This window comes from Diadema antillarum, unplaced genomic scaffold (genome assembly GCF_040938485.1).
Source record: "Diadema antillarum isolate AM-2024a unplaced genomic scaffold, OU_Dant_1.0 seq00000565_RagTag, whole genome shotgun sequence".
In the NCBI taxonomy this organism is placed as follows: domain Eukaryota; kingdom Metazoa; phylum Echinodermata; class Echinoidea; order Diadematoida; family Diadematidae; genus Diadema; species Diadema antillarum.
In genome coordinates, this window is record NW_027271504.1 from 441216 (window position 1) to 468055 (window position 26840).

Sequence of the window (26840 nt, forward strand, 5' to 3'; positions counted from 1 at the left end):
ATTAGCCTCTGGTATTAGATAAAGCATTGTTTAGGCATTATTCTTGGTGTCAATTGCTGTATAAGCTGTTATTTTCAATACAGATATTTTCACGAATGAGGTCACACACATTTTCGCAAGATGTTGTTTTTGTGAATAGACACCAAAACTATCATAAGTGCACAATTACTCTAGCACATGGTGACATTTTTGTGTCTCATTGTATTGGCTGATTTGTGAAATTCATGAAAATCAAACCCTCGCAAAACTAACCGCTTATACAGTCATTCAGTGCCTCTATCACATATTGATGTGTAATTACGATGTCCCACTGACTGTGCATGCTCTTTCTAGGATTTTGGACGATGGTGAATTCTATGATCAACAGATACCATTCCATCCGGACGACCTCATAGCTGTCTCCTCATTCCTCAACCTCTTTGTCTTCAAAGTAATCTGGGAGCATAATCTGGGTAAGCTGACCCACAAGATTTTGCCACTAATCATATTAAAGCCTTTAGGATACTAGCTAGGAAGGATTGGACAGGGTGACCATGTGGAAGGAAGTCAGTAGTGGGGGGCAATGATGGGGGATCAATGTATGAAAGCTGTTTCAGGTCTGATCCACTCTGCCATGCCATGTACATACAAATACCAATGGAGGAAAACAAAACAACACACAAAGACAAACATTACTACCCTTTGATAAATGAGTCCCAGAGTTTGCCTTCTAAAGGAGAACTTTACCCTGCCGAATTCATTTTTATTTGTTTAGGGCAAGGTTGATCTCAAGCCCAGTATGGAATTATTCCTTCAATTAAAAAAGAAAAAAAAAGAATGAGATGTTTGTTTTTCTACCATTGATGCATGGTGTGGAATGTTTGTATTATAGGTAATTTATTCATCAAAAATATCAAATTAAGGTTACTTTGAGCAAATGTTTCTCACAGAAACATTGATGAAGATGTTGCTGCAGTCAACAAGACCGTGAAATAAAGGCTGAGGGTTTTGTGATAGCTATCTGGGAGAGAATTTTGCACAACTATGGTGGGTATATCTCAAGTGTTTGAAAAGTCACTACATGTAATTACTTCCCAAAGTATTTAGGAAAGCTGCCACACTTCAACATATTAATTTGCCAACTTTGCAATATTTGTAATGTCATGAAAGTGCAGTTGTTTGATTGATGTCATCATCATGGCTTATATTACTGATTCCTTGGTCCGCAATCCTAGAACATCTTGTTATCTTGCAAATTTGTGTCCCCTATGTTTTTTTTGTGTTGTTATTTTCCCCTATATCCTACCCAGATGAGAATCCCAAACTGCAGAGCCTGTTCAACTCCACCCACACTCTGCTGATGCTGCTGTATGACAAGGACTGTCGGAGACAGTTTGCCTCGCCCGGCCACTGGCTCGTCAAGTGAGGCATCACCACATAGCTCAGAGGCAGAAGGGGAGGGGACGGGGGAGGGTTTGGGGAAATTTGCTGTTCTACGTATACACATACCTCCCAACTGTTCCTGTATATGGGAATGTTCAACACCTGCTTTATAGTGTTATCGGGAAGATGGACAAAAACTTTTTTTTGGGGGGGGGGGGAGCATTATTTTCCCTGTTATTTGTATTTACTGAATTTTTGAGATTGACAGGTATGCATACATGATGCATGTTTTCCTGTCTGCCATTTCCAAGGGCCCTTGTGCATACAATTGCTAGCAAAACAAGGTGTTGTTGAGTTGGTTAGTGTGAAAAGCCTTTTCTTTTTGAAATTTGCGATTGTGATTGTATACAATAATGAGCTTGGAGAAAACTTTATCCAGCACCCTGCTCCTTCTGAATAATCTAGTCTCTGAATGATTCACTTGCTCATTTTGACAAGTGGAATTGCTAGATTTGCCCATCGGCCATCAGTGAAAAATGTATGTGTTTAATAGCTTCTTTGAATATTTCTCAGCTACACTGTAAAACTGCTGAATACTAGTAGCAAAGTTAGGATATTGTTAAGGCCTCCCAAAGCCCTCTCACTGGGACATGTCTCTCCTTGCTGGCTGGACTCTGTATTGTCTATATGACCCTCTGCTCACTTTTCTTGCAATTACTAGTGAGAATGCCTTGGACAAAGGCTAGTCCTTCTATGGACAAATCCATATTTTCTTTGATGTATCCACATTATTTGGTTTTGATTAAAAACTGGCATGATTGCCTCCTACTATGTCATGTTAGCAAAGTTCAGGCTGTTTGTGAAGCCAAACTCGCCACAACTGGACTACAATGTGACATTTAGTAGCTCTGCACCAAATTTGCTGGTTGCTTAAATCCAGTAAATCAATTCAATTCACATGTACAAGATCAAGACATAGCAAGGACCAGTACAGTGCTGATGTAAGAGTACTGGATAGAGGATGTAATGTCCACCAGAATACTTTGAAAGACAATGCCATTAAAGTTTGCTGTCTAATGAGAAATACAGATATAAAGTCATGCACATTACAGTGTACAATGTATGTAGCTGGTCAAAGTTATCATATCATAAGCATATACTTTTACACCATTTTAAAACTGAACTCAATCAAAATTATGCTCTTATTTGATTTGTGGTCCATATTTAATTTGTTTGTTGTTGTTGTTGTTGTTGTTGTTGTTTGTTTGTTTTGTTTTATGTCAATGGTAGTGAGCTGTTATTTTTCTCTATTTTTCCTCAGGGAGCTTAAGATGAGTACATTCAAGTCTGAACATGAGAAGAATTCCAAGAGATCAGAACTCATTCTGCAGAGAATACCCCATGTCATCCCTCATAGAGAAGTGAGCTGATGCACAAATTGAAAAGATGAATAGAAATTAATCTGGTTTGTTATTTTCATGTATTTATTTATTTATTTATTTATTTATTTATTATGCCTCCGCAACGAAGTGGCTGGAGGCATTATGTTTTCGGGTCGTCCGTCCGTCCGTCCGTCCGTCCGTACGTCCGTCTGTACGTCCGTCCGTTCCGTTTTGTTTTTGTCGATATCTCAAGAGCCGCGTGGTGGCTTTACATCAAACTTGGTATGAGGGTATATCCTTGGGGGATAATACTTTGTGTGGATTTTAGGGTCACAGGGTCAAAGGTCAAAGGTTACAGGTTATTTTGTGAAAAAAAAATTGAAATTTCATGTTTTTCTCCATATCTCGCAAATGGTTCAAGGTATCTTCATGGAACTTAGTATATATGCTTGTACCGATGGGCAGTGATTATCTAGGGAAGTTGGGGGTCATGGGTGAAAGGTCAGGGGGTCAAAGGTCAAGGTCAACTCCTCAAAATATCACTACTTTCCTTAAAATGCAATATGCCTGAAGGCTTTTTTTTTAAAACTTGATGTATGGCATGTATTACCCAATATATATTTTTGGGGAAGTTTCTTGCCAAAAGGTCAAAGGTTAAAAGGTAAAAGGTCAAGTGAAAGTGCTAAATTGCACTTTTTCCTCCATATCTCGAAAGTAACTCAAGGTATCATCATGAAACTTACATATTTATGCATGTTCAACCTAACAGTGATTCTCTTTGGAACTGTGAGGTCAAAGGTCAAAGGCCAGGTTTAGATAATGCTATTTTCCCATTTGATACTGAAATTATACTTTTTCTCAATACCTTGAAAATTACTCAATGCATAAACTTATAAAAGGGTCAAAAGTCAAGTAAAAATCATCAGTTCCCCAAATACCTGCACTCTGACATTTTAATCATTCATCCAATTGAACCTAGTTCTAGGAAAGTGAACATTCAGCACATTTGTGTCAAACCTGTCATTTTGATATTTTGCCAATTGTGTGAAACTGTCATCACACATTGTCAAGACATTGTACTATAGACCTATTAGGAGAACCATGCATTATGGCGGAGGCATATCAGTAGCCGTAGCGATATATCTAGTTTATTTATTTATTTATTTATTTATTTATTTATTTATTTATTTATTTATTTATTTATTTATGTATTTATCTATCTATCTATCTATCTATCAATCTATCTATCTATTTATCTTTCTATCTCTCTCTCTCTCTATCTATCTATCTATTTGCTGTAATTTCTATGTCTGTCTTGTCATGGCTGCTGTCATGATCCTTTCATTGAAAGTATTTGGTTTTATACTGCTTATGCACATTTTCTAAGAATCAAAGCAGGCTCTGCAACCATGAGTGCTTGATAAAATGCCGAGACCATTTGATTTGTCCGGACATATGAATATCATTTTATTTTTCTGAAGGCTACTAGATGGAGCTGAAGCAAGCAAGGATAGTAAAAGACAATTAAAACAAGGCATCATTTATTTGCTTTGGATGAAAATATGACATAATTCATTTTCATTCCAATTCTGTTTTGAAGAAATTTGATGGCTCTCGGGGTATCTTGGAAAAGGGAGTTCCCAGCCTGATATAGTAGATTCATTGATAAAAAGGGAAAACACCATCAAGAATTCATACATGCACAAGCGTAATCAGACAAATTATGATAAGTCTTTTCTTAGCCATCTTCCTATCAACTTGTCTTTCCTTGTATCTGTGAAGCTATATCTATTTTTTTGATCAATTTATCATTCTTTCTGTCTTTTCATATACTTATCTATCTATTCCATGTCTCAATTTATGTATATGTTTTTATTGCTCATTCTATCTACCTATCACTCTGCCAATCTATCTATCTATCTGTCTATAGCAATTTATCTATGTATGTCTGTATATAAATCTACCTATTGTATCTCTCAATTCATCTATATGTTTTATCTCTCAATCTATCTACCTATCACTGCAAATCTATCTATCTGTCTGTAGCAATTATTTTATCTACTTATATCTATAAATAAAGTTACCTACCAACCCATTGATCTGCTCACCTTCCCACAGAGAGTGATCCTGTTTAGGAAAAGAGTGAGTGATGAGAAGAAATCACTGGGCTACACCGAATCCTCCATGTCTCAACCTCATTCTACCTATGTCACAGTCCACAGGGCCAGGCTGGTAGAGGTGGGTATAACCCTTCTCATGTCGTACAGAACACTGCAAAGTAGTAATGTTTGTGTGCATTGTAATTTCAGCAATTTTATTCGCAAAATTATATACGCGTGGAAGGTCATGTCTATGCTCTGTGCATTGAATGCCAGTGGCACTTCACAAAACATGTTATGCCACAAAAATATCTTGCTTTGCAGTATGCATCTGAGTGACCTTTGTCTATCAAAAATGCAAAATGATTCTCTATACATGTAGTCGCTAGTGCTTGGTGAGTTGTTTGTTAGTGATTTTCATGACATTCACTCTTTTTCTCTTAGTTTTATTTTCTAGTTCAGGTGGTTATTTATTCCTGGTACCTTCCTTAATTAAAGGTGAAATTAGTATTTGGTATTGGATGTGTGTTACATGTACGCATAATTGCAGTTCAAACTTGCAGAGCATACCAACCATGTTTCAACACCCTTTTCTATATTGTTTTTGTTTTTATTCATTTTTGCCGAGGATTTTCAGAACTTTTAGTGACAGCAATCACACAGAATTGGCAAAAAATTCAGAGTATATCATATATGTATACATGCTTTTTTTTAAAAGTTGCTACCATCAATACGTAACAAAATAATACATAAGAAACCAAAGAAAAAGATTTGTAACCTGAATGATGGTTCACTACTCTGTGCCTCTAATGTCCTCAGGATGGTTACCAGCAGCTTGCATCAGTGGCAGCCCAAGCTCTGAAGGGCTGTATCCGGGTCAACTTCATCAATGAGCAGGTCAGTGTGTCATACACCAGGTCACCCATTTGGATTGTGCTTTTCCTAGCGTTGATATGGGTCATGCATCCACACATGTAATCCATCCAGTTACAATGTACCTTTTTCTGTCCATGACAGAAATAATTGTATTGAAGCTTTTCATTTTTCGCTGAATCACAAGAGAGGCGTCACAACTTTGCCCTTTCTGTGATACCTTTACAAGAAAACAAATGATAGAATTGCGAGGTAGATTTTTGATATCATGGCTTGTCCAGGAATATTGATTGAATTCTAGGTAGGTGCATGCTGTAAAATTCCACTGACATTTTATGCATTGGAAAAGTAAGGTGAAGTAAGTGCCAATTTCAGTTTTGAAAGGAATGCTGTTTTATTTATTGCATGTTTCCTTGTGTTTGCTGCTTTCTGACTGATGAATCACTATGATGCATGTAACTGAATGGCATCTCCCACCTGTCAATACAGGGTCTGGATGAGGCTGGTATTGACCAGGATGGAGTCTTCAAGGAATTCCTAGAGGAAACTATCAAGACAGTCTTCAACCCATCACTTAATCTTTTTAAGGTAGAGTGTCGTCCGTGCTACATATCAACCCATAACTTTTTATGCACTATTCCTCTAAGCTGTGACTTACCATGCTGTTTCATTAGCTTATGATTAATTGTTTTGTAAAGAAAAAAAGAAACAAACTTGACAGTCCTATATGAAGGTTATTTTGATGAGAAAAGAAAATACAGATAGAATACACAACTTGAATGCAAACCTCCCAACCATTCTGAATTTGGAGGAAAGAATCTGAATTTTGTCCATTCCAAGCTCTTGTTTTTAGAACAGTTTCCTATTTACCTGATAATTTTTCTACACACTCCAATGGATCTGCTCTTTCTTTTCTACTTTTGAGTCAAATCATCCCTATTTTTCAGTCAGAAAGGTTGGGAGGTCTGTGAATGTATTGACATCTCTCTTCTGGAAATCTCTACCAATTATCCAAAACATTGTTGTTGTTGTTTTTTGTTTTGTTTTTTCTGGCAAAAAAACGATGTCATCATACAGTTGAACCTCTCTTATCCGGCCTCCCTTTATCCGGATCTCTCTATTATACGGATGCAATCTCGCCGTGATTTTTTTTTTAATAATTACGGGAGGAAAGGGGGATTCCCAACTCCTTGAGATCTCCTACACAAACACAATGAATTACATATACTTGATACATTTCTTAATAATTATTTAGGTAAATCATCCCAAGAATTTATAAAAGAAAATGATTTCATTCTTGCAAACACGAACCTCTATTTTGGGGTCTGTTACTGAGTGTAACAATGAAAAGGTTGCAGTATACACATTACTTCATGTGGTACTACAATGGGCTACATCAGTACATGTGTATGTACAAGTGTATATGTACATGTATAAAGCATTGAGTCTCCCGTATCCGGCCAAATCCCTTATCCAGATGAGCCCCGGTCCCGACTTGTCCGGATACGAGAGGTTCAACTGTATTTTGGAAAGAGGATTGGAAACTATATATGCTTTCTTGCCTCAATGTATTCAACTCCATGGGGTTCTTAATGAAAAAGGAATTTAAAGGACAAGTTCACCTTCATAAACATAAGGATTGAGAAAATGCAACAATATTAGTAGAACACATCGGTGAAAGTTTGAGGAAAATTGGACAATCGATGCAAAAGTTATGAATTTTTAAAATTTTTGTGTTGGAACCGCTGGATGAGGAGACTACTACAGCTTGTGAGTCATATGCGTACAACAGTATAAAGAAAATGTAAAAGAAAATTCAACATATTTTCACTTTTTTCGCATAATAAAAGAGCACTTGACTTGCCTCTATCTAAAGGCAGGGGGAATAATATTACCCATAACATTTGTCGGTAACAAGTCAGGGGAATGTGTACTTTTTTCAAAAGATGGAATTTTGTGAAATTCTCTTTATATTTTCCTTATATTGTTGTACGCATGTGACATCTAAGTTATTCATACACTGCAGTAGTCTTCTCATCCAGCGGGTACTGCACAAAAACTTCAAAAATTCATAACTTTTGAACGGATTGTCTGATTTTCCTCAAACTTTCAATGATGTGTTCTACTAATATTGCTACATTCTCTCAATCCTTATCTTTATGAAGGTGAACTTGTCCTTTCATGACCTTATTTTTTTCTATGCAACTGATCATGATAAAGAACTTTTATTGATAGTGGATGTGTGGAGTGTCCCAGGTTAGGATCAAATGCCAGTAGTTATCAGGAGGGTAAAAAAAAAATGTATTCTGTATGTATTTATGTATTGTATAATTTACACTTGTATGTATGTATCGCCCTGCTCTCCATTTCAACCTATCATAGTAGACCAGCCAAACCTCAAAAAAGGCTCTAGATAAGGATTCGACGGCATTTTTTGTTAATGCTCCGTTCTCATACTGAAAGTCTTGCAAAAATACTAAGGAATAGCGTACGGCCGGATGTCAAGCGCGTTTTTGCCGAAAAATGTCATTTTTGGCACAAAATTTAGAAGCATGTCAAAAATCACGATTTTTATTTTTTGCTTGCATTCAATTGATATTTGAAAGATCATGAGTTTCAATTGTCCCTTTTAATGAAATTGCAATTTAAATGTGTTTCCTGAGCAATTTAAAAAGTCATTTTGTACAGCCATATATGGGGCTCTCAAATGTTTGGGTGTTGTTTTCTCGAAATAATATTCACAGATTAATTAACGTTCTGCAAAGTTTGCTTTTCCAAGCTAAATAGATGATCTTCCAAAAGTAATTTAATGTTTTATAAAACTACAAGTGTTTCTTTAATTGAATGTGTCAATATTATTTCTAGTTTTCTTGAAGAAATCTTTACTTTTAATCAAAACTCTGAACTTGCAGGAACTCAGAAAATGCATTTTCGAGCATTTTCCAGTAGCCCCGCGCAGCTTGTGTGCGCGCGAATACTTAATACGTGTGCGTACGTCTACCCCTACGAGCTAGCTACAGGTAAAATCTCTCGCGCGAGAGCTGCATGTTTCGGTCGTTGAGTTGGAAACGTGGTGACTGGAAAAGGGACTATTTCCTTCGAATGTAAGTAACTTAGTAAATAAATACATAGTTCTTTATTGCACTGCATAACGGAACTTTAAAATCTGTTTTGATCTAACACTTAGATATACAACTTTGATCTGAGACTTGGTTAATATCAAGGTTCAAGCGCTAGTACTACGTTAGGCCGATGTCTTTAATTACTGATTTCGCACCGATCCCGTGGGCGCGGGCATGCCTACCAACCCCCGGGCCGCCACCCGACCGTGCCGGTGGTGCTTGTTAGTGGAACACCGATTATTCCGTAAAGCACGTCTTGACACGGTGCGAAAAGAGGCCTAACAAACATTAGGTCTACGTCTAGATTTAGGTGTCTTGTTCGTTCGATCTAGGTTTGTAATCTATGGCCTCATTACATGCAGTTGGACTGAATCCTCGTTTACTGTTAGGTCTAATCTATCTAACGGTTACACTCTCTCTAACTGTTAATACTAACGTTAGTGTTAGACATTCTAGCTAGTAGGGGTAGTGTTACTCTATTAAACGTTAGTGTTAGTGTTAGAATGTACGGCTACGCCTGTTATTATGCCAAAACAATTCAATCGGGCTAGGCCCTATGATAGTATAATCACAATGAACTTAACACCTAACGTTAGCACATTAGCAGTAGTATAACGTGGACAGTACAGGCCCACTACTACTAACGTTACTGCGCTGGTTAGATGTATTTGTAGGGCTAGAGCCAGGTCCAGGGCAAGGGGCTGTAGTATACAGAAGGTGTAGATGTAGATCTACCAACGTTTAGAGTCTAATATACTAGACCTACAATATAAAATCTAGGGCCGGGGTCTGAAGCATAAATAGCTGGCGTCTGGAATTAGGATCTAGGTCTAACCTTAGTCAAGATCTGGGCCACTGATTCTACCTAACGTTAGAGGTTTCTAGTAACCTACTACTCATATCTAGGCAGTTTTGTTGTAAAGACCCAGCTTACTAGGCCTAGCTAGACCTAAGTTTAGACATCTAGAGGTTCTAAAATGTATGCATAATAATTATACTATATATGTAGGCTAACTTTGATAAAAAAGTTTATGTTAGATCTAACATTAGAAGATCCTAACATTAGCTCTAACGTGAATTAGCTAGACTAATATTAGTCTCTAGAGCAGAGGTCTAAGGTTGATTCCACTCTTTCTGGTATTTGTAGACCTGTGGGTTCAGAAAAAGAGTCTAGGATTTAGGCCTAGGTGTTTTATATAAAAGCTAGTCTACAACCAAGTGATCTTGCCATTCGAATATGCCCGAAAGAGAGAGAGAGAGAGAGAGAGAGAGAAAGTGTTCAGTCCTGACTGCCAACCTCTCCTAATCTGTGAATCATTTACATGTACTCTTCTAGCTTACAAATAGATCTAGTCAAAGAGGAACTATTTAGAAATGTCTTTACTCATAAGTACCAAGTTCTTATGTTAATGTCTCAAAAAATAAAGGTTCATTTGAAAAAAAATGTAAATATTAAATTTTTAATGGATCAGTTATACCGACTCACTGAAACCTAAATATCTTCCTTCTTCTTTTTTAACTTTTTAAAAAGCTAAAAAAAAATATCATCTTAATAAAAGAGATATATTTTTAGTTATAATTGATTTGCATGGGGAACAAAGAAAATTATGTCAATGTCAAGATGCCTTTTCAAAACAATCAAATTTCAAATTGATTTTATTTTGTGTTCACTGTTAGCTTATAATGCTCTGCTTTAAAGATGAAAAAAATTATTTGAGTCATGTTGATTTCTGTTTTCAGCTAGATGTACCAACAAGTGGACAGACTGAGTCTTGTCTTCAAACTTCACCAAAGAGAGAGACATAGGCCTATCCTGACTTGCCAAAATCTAATTGTAAAGACTGAGCTCTTTCTACCTGCAACAAAGTGCAGAACAACCAGAAGGTAAGAAACGGTAAATGTCTTAAATTGCGGTCTAATTTTAAATATCTTTTAAATACTAACTTACTAAGTGTTTGATTATCAAATGTATCACTTCAGTGCCCAGCTGAAAATAATGCCAAATCTAAATACATTGAGTATCAAATATTCCTATTCCATTTGAATAAATTGTAACAAGCATGTTTTCACTTTGACAGTTGCATTACAATGCAGTGTACAAGTACTTTGCAAACAAAGAGAGGAGGATAATCTTATACACGTGTATCTCCATTTATATAAGAAGGGGAGCAAATCTATGATCAAATGTGTATTCTTGTTTTCTTGTAAATTCATTGCATGTTCTATTGTAGAGGATCATGAACGGTATTCTATCTACTGAAGATGAGATCATATAAAAATCAAACATAAATGTAATCAAGTAAGATATTATATGTAATGAAATATTTCTCAACCATGTCAATTGGCACAAGTGTTTAATGTGTGCACAGATGAAAATACATCTGTAGTCACAAATCAATTAACTTTCCATTGTTATTATGTTGCGTTAAGTATGACGTAAAGGTGATATACTGTGATGTATTGTTCTTTATTTTTATCAAGGTGTCAGCAACAAATGGACATGCTGAGTTTGAGATCACATCCACTAGAGTGAGGGGGAGATAGAAAGATGTCTTGACTGCGATGTGAATGCCCTTTCCAGCTCACAAGTAAGTGTCAACGATTTGAAATTAGGAATATCATCTCATGAATACAAACCGATTTATGCAAGGAAATCATATCCTAATCCACATACAAATGAGAGCATGATACAATCTAATATTTGTGTACAGGAATTACAGGTGTCAAGATGACTTCCATCCTACATAATTCATTTTCAGTAAGATATGGCTTTAGAGCATCAAAGATGATAATAACAATGACATGATTAATGTATTACATGTAAGACAAATTAATGTTGACAGTGACTTGAAGATCCAAAATCTCATACTAAGGGATTCATGAGATCGTGATGATTAATTCTAATTCATGATGAATGTGTTTGTTTTTTGTTGCAGTATGATTATCCTGTTTCACTCATGAAAATGATAACTTATTTAAGTTTTTGTTAATTGTATTTTCGACCAGAATTAGCACAAAGTGGACAAAATGGACCCTGCAAACCACAGCCAACTACGGACAAGAGAAAAAAAAAGAAAGAGACAGATGTCCTGACTACCAACTTCTAATCTGTGCATCCTGTACTCTATTTCGAAAGGAAATATGGGAGGTAAGCAATAATACATGTAAAATGTAAACCCCAAATATGTTGGAATATTTTGTCAAGCCTTTGACATCTTGACCAAATTTTTGACTGTCGATCGTTCATTGGGCAGAAAATTAACACATGTTTTGCTAAATGAATGCAGTACTGCATATGCATGTAGTCAATCACTCCAACAACAAAGATTTACATGAATTAACGCTGATTATTTCTTTTTTAGCCTCTGTCAAAGATGGTTGCAGGAGTTTTTATGTTGTTGCAGTCATCCATTCACACGCACATCTGTCCTATTCTCATCTTGCAATAACTTAACATTTACTCAGCAGATCATCTTTAACTTTGGTTTTATACAGAAGAGATGATTACCTGCTGAGCCTTGTACAAGTAGCATTTTAGTTATTGTTGTGATTTTGCTGCTGATTGTAAATTACAGGGAAACCCTGATTTTTATTGACTGTAGAGCATTGCTACCATGACATTATATTTACCTTCGGATGGCAAAGTTACCATAACCTCTAAGCAATTTGACTTTGATTAGTTATGAGGGTATTGATGTGAAAGGTCACGGGGACATTATATGCACGAAAGTGTTGAATGCATCCAGTTGCAGTATCAGGCAAGCACTACCTTGAACTTCTTCTGAATGGAATAAAAAGCTTAATGGAAAGAATTGGATATTTGGATCATGAAAGTTTCCTACATTTTATATTTCATTGTGTACTCACGGTTAAATTGCTACAATTAGGATCTACTGTATAAAATAATATACTTTACAGTTTCAAGGAAACACTACATATAGAGGAAATCAAGTAACCGTATGTCTTTATTAGCATATACTTGTATGTCACTGTGTCTTCACCAAAGATTAAAATGCCCATGTCACTTTCCTCATCAAGTAAAGACAGATACAGCATTCTTTCTCTCTCTCTCTCTCTCTCTCTCTCTGTCTCTCTCCAGAAACAACCCTGTCAGGCTATCCGGTCCGCATCCAGATTCCGTATGAAGGATGTCATCAGAACCTGAACTTACATGTGGAATGCATCCATCTAAACTTCTCAAATATAATCACAATGTGCTTTCAGGACTATTATAGAAGTTGAATATATAAAAGACATGTGTATATATTAGAAATTTCTACTAATCCAGATTAAATGCCTCTTTTCTAATTTTTTTTTTCTTTTTTTTTCCTTAGTGATGAAGTAAAACAAGGCCTGATACAATGTACCAAAATGTGCACAACACTACTTGGCAAAGAGCATTTACAATATGATTTGATATAGATCTATTTCCAATTTTGATGGCAGCATTAAAGGGATGAGGGATGGTCTACTTTTGGTTGAGATGGGGGCTGAGATGGAGATTTTGTAAAATAATGAGAACCCTGTTATGAAATATTAAAGAGTAAACAATACCAAGAGGAATTCCAAATTTATTTGTTAAAAATTGGTTTTGAAAAGGCTGAGATGTACAAAAACAAAGAGGTCCTAATAAAGGTGGCACCCACTTCTAATTATCATCATTTTGTGTCACTTTTAAAAAAAAAAAATTCTCGGCCGTTTCAAAACCAAGAACTTTAATCAAACAAGCTTCAAATTACTCTAAGAATTTGATGCTCTTTCATATTTCATAAGTTGTTTTTATTTGCTTGCAAAAAGTTAAAGTCTGAATCTCCATCTCAACCAAAACTATACCATGCCTTTGAGACTCAGAGTTACAAGCCGCATACTAGTAGTTCATGGAAATTGATCCTGTTATTTCCTTTGAAGCCCAAACGCCAACATTTTAATCCTGTCAGATTGGAATGTCTTTTGTTTTTGTTTTTATGGGGGGGGGGGGGGGCAACAAAAGGGAAGTGAACTTTGCCTTTCTTCATCAGATGGAGGAAAATATGTGACATGTTAGAAAAAAAAAGAAAACTGCACGTTGAAGTGCTTAAAAAGAGAAAATTTCACAAAGTAACAGTTGGTGAATCTGAAGGGAAATAGCATAGAGCATGTTTTTTCTTTTCTAGTTTAAGATATAAAAGAATAGTATGTAGCTTAAAGGAATGAACATAAGTAAAACGTTTCAATCCAAACGCCAAGTACAAGAAGTAGTGAAAAGAAAATGTACTGGTCAAGATGTATGTTTTGCCAGGTTTCTTTCACATGTGCCATAATTGTCATGATGTTGGTAATACTGCAATATATGCTAGCTATTCAGGGCCCCAGCAATGTATTCTGGTACTTGGAATATGGGAAAGTATTAGAGGGAAACATTACCCATGCATTTTGGAGAGGTGATTTTTTTTTCTTCACTGAGAGACGAGTATTCAGTACAGATATCTTATCACACTGGTCTGCAGAACACAAAAATAATATCAGACTAAAAGTAGATTTATAAAAATTTGGCAGTCACCATTCTAATTTAGTTGTACATTGACGAAAGTTCAATGCAACAGCGTACAGTCATAATTAGCTAGAATATGTAACCACAAATTGTTAAAAAGATAGAGATATTGAAATATTGCTTAAAGAGAACATTTTGTTTTTCTAACTGGTGTAACGTTTGTGATGCTGGACACATTATAGTATATGTCACATTAAAAAAATATTGAGGCTATCAATGCAGTTAATGTAGTCAGCACAATTTGTATTGTTTTTCAAACTCTTTGGATGTATGTCACAGAGATTTGTTCATGAAAGACATTTTCACTGAGGACTCATTCTTTTCTAATGCTTTTAATCATTTAAGAAGATTGCTTTCAGATGGATTTTTTTTGGGTTTTTTTTAGATGTCCACAAATAGAGACTGAGGTTCTTTACCTTTCAAAACGAAATATTGTTGAAGAGAAATAATTATATATATTTTGCAGGATTCAAGCATGTTCTTACTGTGTATGGTATTCTAATCAGCATTTTGGTAACCAGCAACATAGATGTCAAGTGCTGCTATTCTAGTAAATGTACGCTAATGGCAAATCATTGCTTTAAAAAAGAGAAATTGCCTCGTTTACTGTTTACTGTACTTCATTCGTGAACGCTGTTTGAGACGGTGGTTGCGGGCGTGTGCACATTGTGTAGTACGTTTTGTTGGTTGACTGGGAATTTAGAGTGTTGGTGATAACTGAAATGATTTTTTTTCCACAAATTTGTGATAATATAGAAAAAAAAATCGAATTGCAAACAAACAAGTTGTTACATGTCTGCTCCAAGGACATAGAACTTGGCCAAGGATTAATATAATCTGCAATATAGACTCTATGATATAACCGACTTAATGATGGGAAGGGGAAATGAGGCTGTTATTGCATTGTACGCATTTCACTTCTACTTCCTTTTTACTTCTTGTTTTCTCTTTTGAGGGTGATATTTGCCTTACTTTTTCACACAAATCCGGGATACATAATAACATTTTTATGTCGCCGACTAAGTGTGCGTTCCAAACAACGTTCATGTAAACAATCAACCATCATAAAAGAAACATTTAGTATAAGTCTTCTGCGGGAGAATAAATCAAAATAAAATGCAAACACCTCGCCTTAGAACATTACAAAAGTAAAAGTGATTTCGTGCCTATCCCTTGTAGGGCTCCGTTTCAGGGCCTGAGAATGCAAACTATATAGCATTATGAATTCCAAAGCATTCTCGGGGGAAGGGGTGAGTATGCAGGATGGGAGATTTGGTATCGTATTTTTTCCCAGTAAAACGTGATTTGTTATCACGGTTTCCATGACAACCATTTCCGAACATAGTAAACAATTTATATATAACTCTTAGGTTTAATTGTTAAACATAGATTAGTTAGATTGATACATTTTTCACACACACACAAAATGTTTCAACACTTTCGTACGTTTAACAATTATGAATATTTGAAATTTTCAGGGAGTGACCTAATGATGATCAGTTGCCATGGTAACAACACTACTGATTTTATTTATTTATTATTTTTTTTAGGGGGGGGGGGAGAAACACATTTCAGTCATATCAAGGTGCCACAAAGGGTTTTGCAGTCAGCTATCCAACCTGTCCATTGACTTTGCCAATTATGTAAGATAAATACCTACACGCACTATACCATGTACAATATATATGGGCTTACGCTATACATTCGATTTTTCATTCAAAATGCGCGTCCGGTAAAAATACATCGTCCCATTTAGGATAACATAAAACGAGTTATCTTTCGCCTTATCTTGTAATTTCTATGCTGCATAAGATATCAGAATATATATTATATTTCGGAAAAATAAAAACTTTTGAATAGATTGATTTAGGTAGTTTAAAAAAACTTTGAAATATTGGTAGATTTTACAAAGTACAATTTTGTGTAAATCAAGTTTTTATGTTTCATTGCGCCATATATGTGCGTGTAAAAATTCTACATTCAAATGCATATTAGTCAGGTTCTAAACTTGAAATGGAAGATAACACATTTCTAGTTTGAAAGGTACTTATCAACCATTACTTATTTCGGTAAAAAAATTAAAATCGTGATTTTTGACATTCTTTCAAATTTTGTGCTAAAAAAGGCATTTTCGGCAAAAACGCGCTTGACATCCGGCCGTACGCTAAACTTGAGTATTTTTGCAAGACTTTCAGCTGGAAAACTTAGCATTAACAAATTTTGCCGTCCAAAGTAAAAAAAATCGTCTTGGCTGGCCTACTAATCACACTGTCCAAAGGCCTTCACCATTTTGACTGAGGAGTTTTCTGATTTCTCTGCAGACGACAGCAGAGCAGAGACTGTACCCCAGCCCCACCTCGTACATCAACGAGAATCACTTGCCACTCTTTGAGTTTGTTGGGAAGATGCTTGGCAAGGCCGTGTATGAGGTTAGTACTGACATTCTCTTCAGATCTTGTATCCCATCTGAGAAAACTTGACTGAAATATTGTATGCAATAGGGCCTATGATTATTGTTTAATTTGAATAGCTCGTGTGTCATGTGTTCTGAACAGATTTTCCTTCTGTTGTTGCTGGTTTGTTTGTTTCTGTGCAATACATCACTACAACTGCAGAGCGCTGCAAGGTACCCATATGCAGTGAAGATGGGTCTTTACTGTCTTGATGATCTTGCCTTTCTGTGAATCTTTTCTGTAACAAGTTTGGTTTATGTGTTGTGCTTCCACCACGTGGTGGTGACGGAGGCATTATGTTTTCAGGGTGTACGTCCTTCCGTCCGTCCTTCCTTCCGTCTGTCCGTCCGTCCTTCCGTCCGTCCGTCCGTAATGAATTTTGTGGACAGCGTAACTAAAAACCTTTTGAGGTATCCTCATGAAACTTGGCATTTATCTGTATCAGGGGGTGAAGTTGTGCCTATCACCTTTTGGGTGCACATGCTCAAGGTCAACGGTCAAGGTCAAGGTCAAATGTTCAAAATGTCACTATTTCCCCCATATCTATGCAATGCCTGAAAATATTTTCTTGAGACTTAGTGTATACATGTATTACCCAATTAAGATTCTCTGGTGAAAGTTTGGGGTCATGGGGTCAAAGGTCAAAAGGTCAAGTAGAAATGTTAAAATTTCACTTTTTTTCTCCATATCTTGGAAATGGTTCAAGGTATCTTCATGGAACATAGTAGGCCTATATATGCATGTACTGACTGGCAGTGATCATCATGGGAATTTTGGGTTCATGGGGTCAAAGGTCATGGGTCAAAGGTCAAGGGTAACACTTCAAAATTTTACTATTTCCCTTATATTTATACAATGCCTGGAGGATTATTTTCTTTTTAAACTTGGTGTATTCATGTTTAACCCAATAGAGATTCTCTGGGAAGTTTTGGGGGGTTTTTTTGGCCAAAAAGGTCAAAGGTCAAAGATCAAGTGAAAGTGCTGAACTTTACTTTTTCCTCCATATCTCGAAGTGGCTCAAGCTATCTTGAAATATGTTCTGCCTGACAATGATTCTTTTATGAATTTTATGGTCAAAGGTCAAGGGTCAAGGGCCAGATGAAAATATTAACAATTTATCATTCATTACAGAAATTGCACTTTTTCTCCATACCTTGAATATTACTCAATGCATAAACTTACTAAAGGGTCAAAGTCAAGTAAAAGTCCATGTATGCAACATGTGGTAAAGACAATATGAATATGATAGATCTATATGCTGAGTATATTTTGTAGCAGTGCATGTATATATCACATAGATTACTGTAAAAGCTGTTTAATATTTCATGAAGGTTTAGACATACACAAATTTTGTGAATCACTATTAGGCCACGAATTTAACAACACGCAAAAATATTGCCACCTGGTCTTGATCACAGTAAATTTGTGACCGGCGACAACGGTTTCAGGCAAAAGTCGGGCATTTTGAAAATTCATTTTTTCACTGAATCACATTGCCCATTTCCTAAGCTTTGCATTGATATAAAACACTTGCATTCTTTGGCACCATAAGTGGGCATGGAAAGCGAAATGAAATGCACTTTTTAAGTTGTTAGCCTGACAAAATTGCGAGAAAACGGGCTTTGAAGATTCACCTCCTTCTCAAAGACAATGTCCGAGCGGCGATGCGAGGTGAGAATCACCCATCCATACGATGGTGCCAATCGATGTTAAGCTCCGCCTCTAGCAACCACATCGCCTTCTGATTGGCTCACTGAGAGAGTCAAATTTCCCGGGCACCCTTCCTAGGAGCTCAGCTTATGGAGCCGAAAAACAATGCGGTTCGCTCGGGTCTGTTTTAGCATTACGTCTCTCAAGATGGCGGATACGATAATTGCACGTATGGTGTACATGTGTATGGATGCACGCATTACGCAATGGCATCCACACGCCATGACCATGTGCATGTAACAGGAGCGAGTGGCGAATCCACACATTTACAAATCGCGTTTTCATTGTCGTTGATTTGACTTTATCATTGGAGACCCTTTTGTAGGCAGAAAAATGCCTGTGCTGGCAAAGGTCAAGCTTCCTGTTTGTTTTGCTTTTACAAGCCGTGCATATGTTGCTTTGTTCGGTGGTGTTAATTAAAACAAACATACACGACTCGTTAGTTTCGTGCGATCTTCATGTGTAGTATTTGAATATAACTGGTTTCATGTGACCTCTCCTTTCCTCTCATCTACCTTCTGCTGTCATAATTTTTACTACATGTACAAGTAGACTATTGTTTTTTCTTTTCACACGATTATGTCGTGCTAAATGATATTTGTTTCACTTCCGTTGTCGAACATTGCGGTAGAATAGTTTGGATAGAAAGCCAAACGAAGAGCACGCACTACAGCGTATAAACTACTATAGCAGGAACAATGGAGCATGTAATCATCCACGCGTGGACAAAGCATTCCCCAAACGCTGCAACTGGTGTCTCCGAAAGCCGAATTATGTAAATGTGTGCGACTCACCAGCCAATCGCATGCGAGACCTTGCGCCGTAGCAACGCTGGGGATATTGACGCGGCGTTCGAAAGAAGCTCGAAACTGACGAGTGCGATCCAACATAGGGTGCTTAAAATTCCATTTTCGATAGGAAAAACGTAGTCTTATGCTATGAAATTTAGTGTAGATGTAGAAAACATATCAAAGATTCGATTTCTGCAAAAAACCCAAATCGACAAATATAATGGTAAAGATCTTTGTACCCCGCCTAGGAGGAAATTTGCTCTTGCGACTTTTGCCTGAAACCGTTGTCGCGGGTCACATTTATGGACAGACATTAGTGCACTTAGATAGCGTCAGTGTCAAATCGCAAAAACAACATCTTGCCAAAAAGTCTAAGACCTCATCATTCCGGAAAATATCTGTACATGAAAGTAATAGCTTTTACATTAACATAATGACTGAGAATAAAAGTTACATGAGAAGGACTATGAGCTACATTTGAAAGGATGTGGTGAAAAAGGATCTCAGTCACAAAGAAGCATGTTTCCAATGCAAAACAAGTTAGAAAAAAAATGATGTGTAGGGGCTAAAGTACCAGTTTTGCAGAAAGCTAGTCAGATCTTCAATGGAGTTGTAGAAAGTAGTTATTTGGAAATACACACACTTTTCAATAAGTTCACATAAAAAAGAAAAAAAGAAAAAGCAGAACTACAAGGTAATGAAATACTGTAAAATGATGTTGAAACTAACATTCTGACATCATTCTTGTTTCCGACCAGGGCATCGTGGTTGAGGTTCCCTTTGCACACTTCTTCCTCAGTCAAATCCTGGACCATAACCACAGCAGCCTTTTCAGTCCGTTCGATGAGCTGCCCTCACTGGACAAGGAGCTCTACAAGAACCTCACATTCGTCAAGGTCAGTGCTGTACCACTGATCTCTATAGAAGTACTGTATCTGGATATCTCATTAGCCCATTCACGTTGTACAAAGAACTGAAGCCGCCACATTGCCATCTTTAATACCAGGCAAACTCTATGGGGACTTGCACACATACACAAGTGTATGGGTGTTGTGCGTGGCAATATGGCGGCACGGTTGCTTCAAAGTGATTGGCCAATGAGATATCCAGATACTTCCTACAGAAATCAGTATGCTGTACTCAGCATCGAGAAGTTATGGTGGGTTGACAGAAAAACTGGAATTATATTTGTCAGTGATCAATTCGAGCTGCTGCAGAGTGACAATGATGCAACAAAGTCTGAGTTTTGCCCAATAGGATAAGTCTGTCATGGAATATTGCTCTTTAGATGAAATGTGAGTTTGTAATCTTAGTAGAGGTAAGAGTTAAGTGTACACTTGATCGTAAAACAGCTGATATTATCTGTCTGCATTGTGTTCTGTGTATTGCACAATCTCTTTTGCCACTTAGTTCTGTGTGCATGAGAGTGGAAAGAAAATGTAATTGGCTCACAGACTTTGCACACATTGGTGTGATCTCTTTCTGCAGGTTTCTGAATTGGCCTGAAATTAGTGGAGTAACGTAGAATTTGATTGATAATAATTTGACATTCGTCCTATGGGGTGAACAGGTGATTTGACATCATTTTCAGAAGTTTAGATTGTGTGTGTTTTTCAACATATTAGGGATGGATGAAAGTCCATTTAAAAAGCAGATTGAAATTCATATTCAGATATTTCTGCCAGCTAGAAATGTAGTTACCTCTGCCAAGGAGGTTATATTTTTGAAAGCATTTGTTTGTTTGTCTTTCTGTGAGCAATGATACTGGGAAGTTATGGATTTCATTCTCCAGAGATTGAAAGGGGCTAGCATGAATTTTTAGGTACTGATCTGTGACTAAGATTTCCCCCCCCCCCCAAAAAAAAAAACTATGCATACAGAGTTCTATGATGCACGTGATGCTGTGGCCATGCTCAAGGTTGACACCCTCCAGTGCTTGTGGATTAGTACAGAAATTCCATCTGACTTGATAGAAATTTCTGAACAGTTCCTATGCTTTAAAACAGATCTTTTCTCCTCCTACCCTTTCAAACCACCCTCTTTCTGATGGTGGCAAATGCAGCACTACGACGGTGATGTGTCCGACCTAGATCTGGTCTTTTCTCTTGACGAGGACTTCATGGGCAAACTGGTTACCCACGAGCTCATCCCCGGTGGGAAAGCCATCACAGTCAACAACCAGAACAAGTATGCCACACTTGCTTTAGGGAAGTTTTGATGTCCACTTTCATATTGCACCTCATATACAGAAACCTTTTTTCATTATCTTTTATTTCCAAAAGGATATGAGGATTGGGATTTTAAAGTAGAAGTGAAATTATCTTCCCAACTACTGTAAAATGAGGAATGTTCGTGTGCATTTTAATTTCGCAAATTTCACGAGAGCCAGGAGTCGCAAAATGAAAATGCATACGAAAGTTCTTGTCTACACTACAAGCATTGAATGGCGGTAGCAATTCGCGAAAATTTCATGCCGCGAATATATCGTGTTTTACAGTGCCTCCTGGCTTGATGAAGAGAGGAAAAAGCAATCATACAATTTTCTGATATTTTTTAATGTTTGTTTGTAAATATGTAATAGCATTTTCCCTTTGCTGTGAAATTAGAACTTTGTGGATCATTCATACTTGTATTAAAGTGAAAGAATGGGTAGAAGATAGTCAGCACAATGTTAAGATTGCCTCTCACAATTTTACATCCCAGTCTTGAACCTCCTTGCTTCCTCTGCATTTTTTTTTTTTTGATCACATTCTTGTCAAGCAGTTCATGACTTCTTACAATTCATGAGAGTCCTTATAAAAACAATCATGCATCAAGAATTAAGTACCCTGTTAAAACTTTGTGTGTCTAATATAAGTTCATATCTGCTCTGTGTCTTCCTCTTTCCCCTCTGTCTATCCATCTCTTTCTCTCTCTCTATCTGTGTTTGTCTCTTTGTCTCCATATGTACCTCTTTCTTTCTCCCTCCATCTCTATCTCTTATATATATATTTCTCTTATATCTCATTCTCTTCCTCCACTCTTTCTTCCCCCTCTCTTTCTCTCTCTTTTTTGTCCATCTACCCATCTCACCATCACTCCATCTCTCTCCTTCACTCAGAATCAAGTACATCCACCTGATGGCCCACTTTAGAATGTGTCAGCAGATAAAGGACCAGACCCGGGCCTTCAAGAGGGGGTTCCTCTCCATTGTCAACCCCCAGTGGCTGGCCTGGTTCTCTGGGCCGGAGGTGCAGAGGCTGATCTCAGGCGATGTGAATGCATTGGATCTGTCTGACCTCAGGTTAGTGTCCCCCCCCCCCCCCCCCCCCAAGCAACTGGAATGATTGGATTGATAATCGGCTCCTCTCATATCTATTTTGTTTCATTTCAGTTCCTCTATACTATTGTATATCCCCCCCCCCCCCCCCCCCCCTTCGGCATTTTACTGCATTCCCCAAGTTTTTGGTGCAGTTGCAGAAGACAAATGTTTGTTTGAAACATAAATCACAATTGTAGCCTCAATGAATAATTATGTATGGAATATAATGACATACCAAAAGAATAAAGAAAAAAATCATGTCCTTGGTGTGCTCTTGGGTCAAATAAAATCACGGATACTAATTCTGGAATTCACCTATACTTGATATTTGTCATGCATTTGCTTCTATTTTCGTGTGATGAAAATTATGTTAGTACAACTGTTTAGCCATCTGTTTTACTGCACTCCTTCAATGTTGCAGTGTGGCTAGAGTCTAAAAAGAATGTGTTTTATCCAGAGAGCAGATCAACTGCGAGAGATTAAATGTCATAAAAATCAGTGAGAGAACTTCAAACACTTGGTCTTTTTGCACATGTTTTTTGTTTAGACATCAAACAAATTGAACAAACAAGTGAAAAAATACATAAACAGATGGATTGATACTTGAGCATCCGATTGGTTCATTGTTGAATTGATAATCACAGTATTAATAACATCTTGGTCCATCCTACCCTGTAGGAAGCACACCCAGTACTACGGAGGATTTCATAATTCACACCGCGTCATCAACTGGCTGTTTGACGTCCTCAGCAACGACTTCACTCAGGAGGAGAGAGGACTCTTTCTCAAGGTGAGACAACAAGATACAAGCAGAGAGATACCAATAGTAACAACAGGGGCAGAAAATGGAGAGAGATCTCCACCCAATATGTTTTGGTAGGATGGGGCAGGAATTGGGATTAAAATATGCTGTTTCTTTCAAATGCAGAGTGGATTATATCACATTAATATCTAAGTGTTATGTTAGCCCTTATCTATAAGCACTGCTTCACACATAGTTACCATCATTAAGCTCAACCTTTCTTTCTTTGTTCTACCTACTTTTTGTATTATGTATTTTTGCATGTCTTTTTATTGTACTCATGAAATGATGGGGAAGAAATAAAAGTGAATTGAATTGACTGCAAATACAGTGTATTGCTATAGTGCACTCCCATTATAACACACACGGTTATAACAAAATTCTGGCTACAACAAAGTAAAAATTCAGGTCCCAAAATTATCATTTGTGCATCATTATGTACTTTAGTGTTTGTTTGTAACAAAATTTCCACATAATGAAGGAAATCCGCCTGTCTTGAGGACTTTGTTGTAAGAGGAGTGCTCTGTGTACCCTAAATGATTCTCTGCCATCACCTTCACTATACTTACAAACCCTAACTCCAAATTTATGGCAAACTGTACAACTTCACAGGGTAGTTCAAAGTGACTGCTTGATTCACTAATATCAACTCTTAATAGATGCTTTAGTCTGGGACCACCCAAGATTAAATGAACTTCCATATAATGAAGTGATGCCTCTTTGCATCAATTAATATGCCAATCAAGATGTTAATACTTTTGTCTTTAAATTGTGTTTATAATCCTTTGATATTCAACCATTGTTCATGAAAATGAGTGCCATGTACCTAATATTTCTCATGTAGCATTTTTCTATCCATCCAAAGTGACTAAATGTCTCAACATTTTTTTTCTTGTATACTGTGCTACTTTAAACCTGTAAGTGATGAACATGACTGTGAAGCCATAATGTGAATGCTAGTGTCTATGATTATGATTATTATTATTTTTTGTTCATCTTACAGTTCGTGACCAGCTGTTCAAAGCCTCCTCTTCTTGGCTTTGCACACATGGAACCTCCCTTCTCCATCAGATGTGTAGAAGTCAGTGATGATCAGGTATGGCAGTCTCGAGTATCTTTCTTTTGATTATTATGATCACAGAACAATTCATATGTACTTTGTAAAAAGTATTAAAGTCCACTGCATTGCTAATGTATTGTTGTACATGCAAAAGGGACTTTCAAATGTGGCACAGAACTCATGTGGGAGAGATGGTGGTATTCAGCCAACACACGCCACTGGCTGTACTGAATGCCTCTTCGATTTTATCTGTATGTCCATTGTGTTGTCTGTGCATCAAAACAAAGCTCATTGGGCTGACATGAGCAGCATTTGGTCCACTGGTGAAAGCACAGTTAGCACGATTGAAAATCTGACGCTCACTGCTCGACGCATGTACAGTGCTTGTATGAGACGACCATTGCAGCCAGCAACTAGGTGGCCACATGAATCGAAAAGTCTCTTATGATAGATAACTAACGGTGGCCCGGGGCCACCAAAAATGAAAGTCGGGCCACCAAATTTCCCAAAAGGGCAAATTTGGCGGCCCGCCTCGGGCCACCAAAATTTTTTGAAAAGTATGTCAATAAATTCGTAACTTTTTGCATCGGAAATTAGCAGTTAAATTTGTTCAAAGGATGGATGAAAAGGACTGAATGAATGCCTGAGAGTGAGTATTGCAAGTTTGTTGAAGTTTATTTATGTGTAGATATGTCCAACTTCTAATTCTTACTATCATAAATCTTAAATATTTGACTCATAAAAAAAAGGGACTTTTAATGTTTTTTATTGTTTGTTTTTTTCGGGACACCAAATTTTTCTCTCGGGCCACCAAAAATTTGAAATTTAGGATTTTGGTGGCCCCATCGGGCTACCAAACAAGGAAGTTAGTGTCGAGCCATGGCTAATGTCCTTTGCTTATTTTGTTGTCTCCTAATAGGACACTGGCGACACAGTGGGCAGTGTCCTTCGAGGCTTCTTACGCATCCAGCGCCGAGACCCCGTCAGCCGCCTTCCGACCTCCTCCACGTGCTTCAACCTCCTCAAACTCCCAAACTACCAGAAGAAGAGCACGCTGAAGGAGAAACTGCGCTATGCCATCACCAGCAACACCGGTTTTGAGTTGTCATAGCAACAGTGGAGCAGAAAGATGCATTGTTCAAAACACCCAAACTACACGGAGAATGAACTTGTGGTTGGAGTAAACTTTTGTGTCCTTGCCAATGATGATGTCATAATGGGGACAAAAACAGGCTATGCATTTGATATTATTTGTCCATACCCCAGAACTTCCCAAAAGAGGGTTTAACTGAATAAGACAGATAAATAGAGACAGAAAGAAAAATATTTTCCAGACACTGGAGTATATCAGTAAAGGAGGATCTGGTAGGACTGGATGTTGCCATGTTATCTGATGTAGACACTGGAGTATATCAGTAAAGGAGGATCTGGTAGGATTGGATGTTGTCATGTCGTCAGCAGTAGAATGAAATTCATGTTGTCATAGTAACCACTTGCCTCGAGGTGCTTTCTGGTTTTTGATGTAGTGTTACAGTGTGAGATGCAAGAGGGGTATCGAATCACATTTTTTTTTCTACGGATATAGACTGTGACAGGATGCACATATACAGTTGTGTGTCCCTCTTGATCATTTTTTTTTTTTTCCAGCATGTCAGAATTATTGTTAACCTGTTGAGGACGGTTTGATTTTGCGACAGCACATATTTCCTGTAGACACCTGCCCTAGTATACTCAGGACTCATCCTCAACGGGTTAAAGGGATCGTACAGTTTTGGTTGAGACCTAATTTCAGGTTTCTAATATTTTTTGGTGAGATAACGAGAAACCTCTTATGAAATATGAAAGAGCATGTAATTCTATGAGGAATTCAACGTTTATTTGATGAAAATTGGTTTTGAAATGGGTGAGATATTAAAAAAAGAGCAATTCTGATAAACAGGGATGCCAGTTTTCCGGCAATAGCCGGAATTCCGGCTTTTTCATATTTTGGTGTCCAATTTCCGGCTTCGTGATATCACATACTTCCGTCTGTGTGGGAAAGCCGGAAAACACGAGAAAGAAACAAAGAAAGAAAGAAAGAAAAACGAAAAAATATGATCATCTAAACTTACGGGACATTCACTTTCACGATTTCCGTAGTATGTTTCGCATATACTTGGGCATGAGAATATCACAAAACGACTGTCATAAAAAACTAGCGCGATGTTGCTGCTGCTAGCTGGGACATGCAACACGTGCGATGATAGCGATCGAACAGTGTGTGGTGTTTCTATGTGATGTACTTATGTAGTTGATGTGCGGTGCGGTGCATGAATCATACTGCGCTCTCGCTATAGCTACAGAGCTGAGACGGTG

The 26840-nt window shown here is 37.3% G+C and overlaps 1 protein-coding gene and 1 long non-coding RNA gene across 2 annotated transcripts in view; both read left to right on the forward strand.

Moving 5' to 3' along the window:
- The window catches only part of LOC139735144 (ubiquitin-protein ligase E3B-like), a 41355-nt gene extending 15505 nt beyond the window's left edge, over positions 1-25850 (forward strand). Inside the window, exons 14-26 of the mRNA XM_071645905.1 lie at positions 334-452; positions 1290-1401; positions 2684-2783; positions 4863-4982; positions 5663-5740; positions 6206-6304; positions 16690-16797; positions 20081-20218; positions 21385-21509; positions 22423-22605; positions 23302-23413; positions 24429-24521; positions 25405-25850. Of these exons, the coding sequence (XP_071502006.1) occupies positions 334-452; positions 1290-1401; positions 2684-2783; positions 4863-4982; positions 5663-5740; positions 6206-6304; positions 16690-16797; positions 20081-20218; positions 21385-21509; positions 22423-22605; positions 23302-23413; positions 24429-24521; positions 25405-25596 (1579 nt within the window). The 3' untranslated portion in view covers positions 25597-25850. The remainder of the gene's footprint in view (positions 1-333; positions 453-1289; positions 1402-2683; positions 2784-4862; positions 4983-5662; positions 5741-6205; positions 6305-16689; positions 16798-20080; positions 20219-21384; positions 21510-22422; positions 22606-23301; positions 23414-24428; positions 24522-25404) is intronic.
- Positions 10498-11902, forward strand: LOC139735143 (uncharacterized). The gene is made up of 3 exons (XR_011711195.1): positions 10498-10722; positions 11320-11426; positions 11845-11902. It is a non-coding gene; the product is annotated as an uncharacterized lncRNA (long non-coding RNA).
- Positions 25851-26840: the final 990 nt, after the last annotated feature.